General features: G+C 40.4%; 1 protein-coding gene across 2 annotated transcripts; it reads right to left on the reverse strand.

Annotated features, from left to right (window-relative positions):
- Positions 1-218: 218 nt before the first annotated feature.
- On the reverse strand, positions 219-8,727 carry LOC139535876 (protein lifeguard 2-like). Of its 2 annotated transcripts, XM_071335757.1 has the most exons (13): positions 8,305-8,727; positions 7,208-7,249; positions 6,670-6,724; positions 6,296-6,363; positions 5,975-6,039; positions 5,816-5,869; positions 3,787-3,840; positions 3,429-3,468; positions 3,238-3,275; positions 2,684-2,771; positions 2,455-2,550; positions 2,058-2,111; positions 219-1,763 (listed from the first exon to the last, which is right to left on the reverse strand). In XM_071335757.1, the coding sequence occupies exons 1-13, from the start codon at positions 8,317-8,319 to the stop codon at positions 1,614-1,616; spliced, it is 819 nt and encodes a 272-aa protein (XP_071191858.1). In that variant the 5' UTR covers positions 8,320-8,727; the 3' UTR covers positions 219-1,613. The 2 variants fall into 2 exon arrangements, with proteins under 2 accessions (XP_071191858.1, XP_071191859.1); XM_071335758.1 differs by lacking the exon at positions 7,208-7,249.
- Between the last annotated feature and the right edge of the window lie 632 nt (positions 8,728-9,359).

Here is a 9,359-nt window from a genome sequence, read left to right on the forward strand (position 1 = left end):
TAGCATCATCTATAAAGATTGACAAAATAACTGACAATAAAATAAACTCTAGCGAACATATATGAAGATACTCTGTCGTATCACAACTACAATTATGAAAATTAAACTCAACCCTGCTGAGTTCCAAAGACTTCCTGAATCCACATGATACATGTAGTTTAGGAAAACAAGAAAGAGATATATTTACAGAAAGATTGCATGCTTTGAAAGAGACCGTGTCAGTGGTAACTTGTTTTATTTTCTTTGGGCTGAGTTGACGACAGACAAGAACTGTAAATCTGTTTTCCTGAAGACTAGAGAGATCAATACGCCAAAACAACCACTATACGGGTGTCGGCTAGTGCGGATCGGAGATCATCAAACCCCTAGGGGGCCAGAACATAATTACAAAGCATTTGTAGACTGAAAATTGAATGCAAGAAGCCCAAACAGCTATATTTGACTAAACATAATCATTTCAAACCTTGCTTCAGTAAAATTAGTATATTATCACATATACATTGAGTGTACAAAACATTAAGAACACCTGTACTTTCCCTGACAGAGACTGACCAGGTGAATCCAGGTGAAAGCTATGATCTCTTATTGATATCACTTGTTAAATCCACTTCAATCAGTGTCGATGAAGGGGAGGAGATGGGTTAAAGAAGGATTTGTTTGCCTTGAGACAATTGAGGCATTGATTGTGTATGTGTGCCATTCAGAGGGTGAATGGGAAAGACAAAACATTTAAGTGCCTTTGAACGGGGTATGGTAGCAGGTGCCAGGCACACCGGTTTGTGTCAAGAACTGCAACGCTGCTGGGTTTTTCACACTCAACAGTTTCCTGTGTGTATCAAGAATGGTCCACCACCCAAAGGACATCCAGCCAACTTGACACAACTGTGGGAAGCATTGGAGTCAGCATGGGCCAGCATCCCTTTTGGAATGGTTTTGACACCTTGTTGAGTCAATGCCCTGACAAATCGAGGCTGTTCTGAAGGTGTTGTTAATGTTTGGTATACTCAGTGTATCGCTCTATTATGTGTGGGAATACTTTGGAAAAGTTTTCAAAATTTAAAATGTTGGTGTTTTTACAGCCTATGTCAAAAAATAAATAAAAAAGAACATTTGCTCAGTAAACTTGGGGGGCCAAATAAAATCCCCAGCGGACCGTCAGTTTGGGATCCCTGCCCTAGTCAGTATTAGCCTAGGGCTCTATTCAATCCATATTGCGGAAGTTCAGCTTTGGCGTAGACTGCATTCACAATAAATGTTGCATATGTCAGCTCAATCGAAAATTACTTAAACATTTATATTGCACAATCTGTTACGCTTCAGCGATACAGATTGAAAAGAGCGCCTTAATGCTGTTTATCTTTATTTGATTTCGTAAACAAAATGAGAACCTAGAACCGAATCTTGTGTGCTCGCTCCCCAGCTACTCAATTTAATGGTAAACAGTCTGTCACGACATGAGACTCTTTTATTGATCACAGAAGAGCCAGGGTCGTTTGAGAAGAAGACGGAAATGAAATAAGCTCTTAAGTTCTAAGGTTGAGGGAGATTGGGCTGAGTGTAAATGAGAAACAGACAGATTGAGCGACAGAAGGGTAGACAAATAGATAGAAGAATTAGTCGCGGCTCCCTCCAAAACACGAAAGTAGGAAGCTGAACAGGTATATAATGTCCAGGTAGAGGTTCAGGGTGGCAAAGACGTACTCCTCTGGACTCATAGTGTAGCGCTTGTTGCCTATCAGCAGCTGGGTGTCAAACGCCAGGAACTAAGAGAAAGAGAGAGAGAGTGAGGGAGAAAGAGAGAGAGAGCGATGGAGGACACAGTGAGAGAGAGAGAGAGAGAGAGAGAGAGAGAGAGAGAGAGAGAGAGAGAGAGAGAGAGAGAGAGAGAGAGAGAGAGAGAGAGAGAGAGAAAAGGGTTTTATTGTCACATACACCATTTTGCTACAGACTGTAACCCAATGATTAGGGCCAGGAGTTTGTCCTGACCACGTAACCTTGACCAGAAAAAACTCTGGGCCTTACCAATGATGAATGTGTGTTGAATATTTGCCACTCACCAGAGTGAAGAGGATAGCTCCTATCACAGCGTAGATGGCTTGTAACCAGGGAACCTGGGGGGGTAAGAATGTTATCGAACAGCGCTAAGAAGATACAGGCCACTAATTTAGGAAAGACACTGGGGCTCTTCCAGATCATCTATGAGATTAAGTGAAAACCCTTCAGCTAATCCTTCTTATTCATGCTAGTATGCTACCCACCCGAATAGGGTGAGCGAGGGCCAAAAGCCTTACCGTTACTCTATATATAAACTCACTGTCAGAGTCACAACTATTCTTATTGCGGTCTGGAAAGGTACGCACAGCCATTACACCATCAAGATCTAGTTCTGCTTATGTACAGTGTCAACTCTAATGGAAGCTGATGGAAGCTAAGCAGACAAGACAGGCTACTTACATATCCAAAAGGGATGACGATGGAGAGTATGATGCAACAGTACAGCATGACCATGGTCAGGACAAACAGGACTCCCTGGTAAGAGGTGAAGTCAATCTACAGTAGGAAACAAGGGAGAGAGAATAATGGTGTGTTGTTAAAATGCACTCATGATCAATCAATTGGATTGTGCCATGGTTTAATTTCTTCAAAAGAAAACAATGTTATGAAGATGGGGTCATTTTGTCACCTTGGTCTGGAAGCTGAAGATTGTGACAGACATACACACCACAGCAGTAATGCCCAGACACAGGACCACAGACTTGGTGTTGTAGAAGCTGGAGAGAGAGAGAGTAGAGAGACAGACATTGATTCATCCATCAATTAGTTCTAAAGAAATAAAGCAATAACACTTGCTTGTCTTTTCCTACTTGCACTGACTTTGCTGATAACTACTTTCACGAGGATAAATGTAACTACTATGACTGTGATCTGTGGTTGTCTCACCTAGATGTAGCTATCTATAGATGAATGCACTAACTAAGTTAGTCTGGATAAAAGTTTCTGCTAAATGACTAAAATGTCAAATGTAGTCATCCTACCCATCCATGTAGATGTTGATAGATGTGTTAATTCATTCTTATCTTCATACATCATTTATTTCAACATATGTTTCTAATTGGGCCAGGGGTTTGACCGTTTCATGTGACCTGGCCAGGAAAAACTCCTAGCCCCACCTATGTCAACATCTGAGTCCCCCAACCAACCCTACCCACACATGAAACACATGAGTTAGTCATTTACCTGGACACAAAGCCCATCATGCAGGCCAGGCTGAGAGTCTGAGAGCAGGAGAGAGGAAGGCATGCAGACAGAACCGAGATAGGTAGAGAGCAGAGTCAATGAGGTACACAGACAGACGGACGGGCAGGGAGAGTATTGGGTACATGCTATTCTCTTGAATTGCTCTAATATTTATTCCTCACTATACTCACAAAGAGAGACAGCAGAATGAGGTTCCAGGGAAACTGCCTCCTGTTAGAGAGATAAAGAGAATTCAGGTTGGTAAATTCACTCTATAATATTGCATGTTATCATTCTACCATCATTGTATGACTACCATTTACTATGGATGATCACAACCATAATCTATGAAGGATGTTAGAAATACCGTATTAACGTGTTATATCTGCTTAATACATGTGTAAAGTGTTGGTGTTCATGCATATTAAAACTACATTTAACTATTTGATTTAATGAATATCCCATCTGTTTTTTGACGTGACAGTCAAGATGTGACGTAGTTGCTGTGTACTACCCAGATTGTAATTTTCATAGGAGGGAAACTATTACCTGATTTGTTCACCACAGCAGTTCAGTGCAATGTAGGTGGCCAAGAACATCATGCTGTCGAAAAGCAAAAAGAAACCAGTTCATTATTAACACAATTACATGGCTGAATCCCAAATAACCCCCTCCCCCTCACCCCTTCATTTGCACGTTCACGCACGCCTCCGCCATATGCACAAGTGTCCCAAAACTGAGGGAGTGAAAATTATGGAGGGTGTAGGGGCTAATTGGGTCATTCCACAGAATGAGTGTCTTTTGCATCCCTTTGATATTTTAAGTTGAAATTGTGTACTAATATTGAATTTGAATTTTGAAAGCCTATTATATTAAATTAAGTGCCCTTTAATATAGACAACATGGGGAATTAAATCAATCAGATTTTTATATGAATAAAAACTTGCTGAAGTGCCAAAATACGTAATTTTGACATGTCCCTCTGTGACTTCAAGGAAAATGTTTACCCGCTTCATTTAACTCCAAACTTTCTCCTAAGTTTTCACCATAATTGTAAAGCTCTAGTTATTTTGTTTATTTGACAAAGTAATTTCTGAAGATTATTATTTATTGTGGTGTCATGATCGTCGTCTGGGTGGAAATGACCGGACCAAGTGCAGCGTGGTAAGCGTACATTTCTTTTTTTTAATGAATGTCGCCAACAAAAAACAAGAAACAACAAACACGAACGTGAACGTGAAGCTGACTAGGGCTATACAGGCCACTAACACAGACAACTACCCACAACTAAGTTGGAAAAACAGGCTGCCTAAGTATGATTCCCAATCAGAGACAATGATAGACAGCTGTCCCTGATTGAGAACCATACCCGGCCTAAACATAGAAACAGAAAACATAGAAATAAAGAAACTAGAATGGCCACCCTAGTCACACCCTGGCCTAACCAAAATAGAGAATAAAAGCCTCTCCATGGCCAGGGCGTGACATGTGGTTAGTGAATCATTTACGTCTATCCCTCATTTTAAAATACACCCTGTTACTTGAGCTGAACTCTCGTTTTAATATGGTGAAACTATTCCCTTTAAAAAAATGTTTTCAAAAGAAACATATAATAGTCAAATCATAGTGTAAAAACATGTGAGCTGGTTCATCTCTTTTTACCCATTTGGTGGTGTTTTGTGGTGAAAAACTGAACGGGTTGAGCTTAACATGTCAACCCTGTTACGCATAGATAGACAGGCTAGAAATGTTTTAACAATAAATAACAACACACAACAAACTCCCATTCCCTCTATCACAAGGGGATTAATGGCTGATTTATGAAATCTTCAACCCTGTTACGGTCAACCCTGTTATTTTATTTGACACTTAATAGGCACTTATTATAGTATTTTTTGTATTTAACCCTTATGAGATGGGAAAACTTAGTTTTTTTATTAAGTTAAACATGCTTTATATGACAGAATGTTAAAATTAGGTAAAAAAAAATGTTGTTAACCAAGTTACACTTCTCAGAAGACACTGACTTGGTGGAACAACCCAATTAGACCCTCCTATAGCCACTTCGACCGAGTCAGCTATGCTGCCGGTTTCAGAGCAAAGTGCTATCACATATAACGCATCGCATTATTTTGGCGTTTGAGCAATTTAACACAAAATAATGGAGAGGCGTGCCTAATTCTGAGTCACCTGTATTTGTTTGTCAGATTTTGAGGCTTGGTACATGTAACATATGAAATACCACCCAAATTAAATATTTAACTGCTACTGAGGTAAAATGAGGTAAAATCATGTAAAATGGCAGGGGGAACTTTCTCATTTGTATTTCGTGCTTGTTTTATTATTTAAATGTGGAACATGAATTGCATCATTCAAGTCTCGAGTGTGTTCCGATATTGATGGGTTTATTTGATCCCCTTGCCACTCTTGAAGTCACCATATGAGATCCGCCAGCAACACGTGACAACAGAGGGCCCTGCGAGCGAGTTGATAGGGGCAAGGGGCTAGGGGCTGGTTTGGGATTCACCATCTGATGAAAAGTGAGGGCATGTCAATCAAGATGTTTGTTGTCACTTACTAGGAGCACATGTACAGGTGGGGGTGTGCCTGAATGTAAAACCTCACTGGTGCACTGTGGAGAGATGAGAGAGTGTTACACTATGTTGAGTACACACACACACACATACACACACACTCATTTTGGATATATTTACAATGTAATGGATATGATACATACCAGAATGTGAAGAGCGCAACAATGGCCACAGTCACAAAGAGTTGGATCATCAGGATGGCATAGACCTATAACAATACAGAGAGGAGGAATAAGAGGGGATGGCCAAGATACACCCTCAGTATACTATACTGCATGCTGGATCATGCATGGGTGACATGCTTAAAGAAGTCACTGTAGCTCAGTTACAGTAATATTATTATCTGGATCGTATTTATTTGGGCACACAGTGGAAAAACGTTTCGCAACGGAAAACGAAAACGAGTGTTTCTAATTGGACGAGTATTTCTTCTAAGTCCAGGTTGTCCCTCCCTGTTTCAGTACCTTTCTGATGAAGATCCTCCTGACGGCCTGGTCGTCCCAGGAGAACTGGGTTTGCATCTCCTCATAGTCTGACAGGGAGGGAAGACAGAGGGTTAAACATCTTGTTAAAACAGCAGATGTGTGTAAGGATTCACCTCTAACCTCTGGTTACATCACACGCTGCAATGTTCGTTGCTGCCCATCTATCTTTGTTCTATAGTAAGGTGTGTGTGTGTGTGTGTGTGTGTGTGCGCGCGTGCGTGTGTGCGTGTGTGTGCAACCGGATGTAGAAGAAGAGCACTACATAATGTAGCCATAAAGGTGCCCATTGTTAAAGGGGATGAGATATTCCTGTGTAACTGACTAGTTGAGATACAAAGACGTTTTGATATTACCTGCAGTAGCCTCTTCATAGCTGGGTGGGTACTCTTTGCCTGTCTTTGGAGACACCTGAATATATGGTGAGAGACACAAATGGTCAGAGATACCAGTCGTTAGAAGTAGTATCAAACTGAAAGACGCTTTTAATAAACACTTTAACAAAACTTCAGAAAACACTTCACCCTTACAGGGCCGGCTCGCCCTTAACACGGATCACATTGTGCATGTAGAGCCCCCGATCGCTAGGGGCCCCACAATTTAATAACATTTATGGAAAACACTTAGGCTATGGATGAAAGTTTGAATAGTAAAATACACAAATTGTAAATTTGATATTTAGTAGTCCATAAGTAGGTTTCCTCTTGTTATGTCAGTCACTGAGTGACATAGCCATGAAGCATGGCTTTAAATGGACTAATGTCCTCTTGAGTCATGTTTTGTGTCCATATAAAAAACAACTTTTCGCAAGAGGTGGGGGGGCACCCAACCAAATCTCAATGGGGCCTGCAAAAGGCTAGAGCCGGCCCTGCACTCTTATAGCATAAAACTCACTTCATCCAACTCAACTTCTTTCAACTCAACTTCCTTTTGCTGCTATAAGACAAAATGGCCAGGTGAATGATAACAGTTTAAGTTTAACAAACAATTTATGAACTTGCTATATTGTATTCTATGATTCTATTCATGCATTCAACTCCTCATGATCCACTGAAAATCCAGATAGGCTACATGTAGAGGCCTGTATCAGTGTAAACAAGCCTCCATGTTTCATCAGTGTTTAGGATAGGATAAGGATTAGGATACTCTTAGTAGGCAGCCATCTTAGTTTTGCCGACTTATGCTGCATTCGTAACCAAGTGGGAGGTGGGAATTGACCAATTTTGATGTCACAAATACCAGTTGGATGCATTCACATGCTTTAAACTCGTTCACAAATGTTGATTGGCTACAAGCTGCGTAAACCATAAACTAAAAGTACAGTTGTCATGCTTGTAAAAAAATTATAGTTTTCAAAAACCATATTAATAGATTGCTTTTTATAAATAATGTTTTGTCGTTGCATTTAACTGCTGAAAATGCTGTTATCGCAGTCATTTCCTTAGTTGGTGATGTCAGAGGTCAGCATGTGGGAGAAGTGAGAGCTCAAGATGATAGACGAGTTTCCCACTAGTAATTACCAGTTGGAGGGTCATTCAAGTGGATTTTTCTCAGTCGTATGTGGTAAATTCCCAGTTGGTTATGAACATAGCAATAGATGGTGCGTTCCTCTGCCCAGGCGTTGCTGACGCATGCCAGATCTTACAATGACTGGATAGGTATTTAACATATAAGCTAACCACATATTATGTTATAACAATCTGGTGCCTGGCGGCACAGTCGATGACGTGGCATGCAACCATTGGTTGACCCATGTAACGTCTGAGCAGGGGAACGCGTGTACAGTGAATGAGTATAACATTATAGAAAGATAAATATTTGTCCATCTCTCTTTCTCAGTTTTTTAGATTATAGTTTATGATGATATGGACGGTATATCACAGAGAGAAAACCACAAATAATGTCTGGAATTGGAAATTCAGAACAGCAACCAATTTCTGCTCACCTCAGCTTTGAAGCACTAATTTGGTAAGAGAGAAAGAAATCTTTACCTTTCCCTTGGTCATGTTTGTGTCTTTTTTTAAATCCCTTTAGCGTTGACTTTCTGTTGTTTACGGTGTTGTTGTTGTCCTTGTTCTTATGATGTCATTCAAAGGTTTGTCAACATCAGTAGTAGATTTCCTTCTATATGATAAAGCTCCCTTTTTGTCCTTTTCTTTTTGTGTCCCTTACTGTCTTTTTTCTGTTCTTTTCTTTTAGGTTTCCCTCAGTTGTGGTACAGTAGAAGAGAGAGATTGTAGTTGTTCTTACAGTGGCTGTGCTGAATCTGTCTCCACTGTGCAGATTACAACCAACCAAGCCCTATATAGAGCACTATTAGGAGGTTAATCCCTTTCCAACCCTGATCCCATTTCCCCCCATATCTCTGCTCTAATGAGGCCGTTCGAGCAACATCCAGGTAAGGTTCCAGCATTGGGACGTGCAGGAATGTACCACTGCCTTAACCCAAAAAGGGGTGGTTGATATCTTTGAAGTAACGGGGAGGGGGGGTGGGTAACATATCTGAATTACATGTGTGTTATGTAGCATACTGACCCCGATGGTAGAATTAGAGTAGTAGGAAGGGGGCCTCTGCCAGTCAAACCCATCCCACACATCATCCAAATCTATTTTAATAATACACATTATAAACCTTTTATAAAACCATCAATAATATCCACCTCTTTGTCTCTCTGTCTGTCTGGCCCTCTCCTCCCCCTGATTCTCTCTTCCTCAATCTAGACCAGCAGCCCAAACAATTCCACAATTCCGGGAATGATAGTCCTCAAGAGCCATTAGAAACATTATTTCAGATAACTTATTTTCTAATCAATCATGTATTTTTCAAAAAATGAATTTCAAATAATACGATAAATAGATAGGAAAAACACAGCTCTTGTGAAACAGTGACATCATGTCTTTGTGTAAGACTAGTTTAGTAACAGCCAGGTAGGATTAATGAGATAGAGGTTAAGAACATTATGTTCCTGAGACGACCCACACATAGAATCATAATGGGATTTACCTGAAACAGTCATACCACAACAACCTTTGATCGTGTGCTGTA

This window comes from Salvelinus alpinus, chromosome 12, assembly GCF_045679555.1.
Source record: "Salvelinus alpinus chromosome 12, SLU_Salpinus.1, whole genome shotgun sequence".
Lineage (NCBI taxonomy): Eukaryota > Metazoa > Chordata > Actinopteri > Salmoniformes > Salmonidae > Salvelinus > Salvelinus alpinus.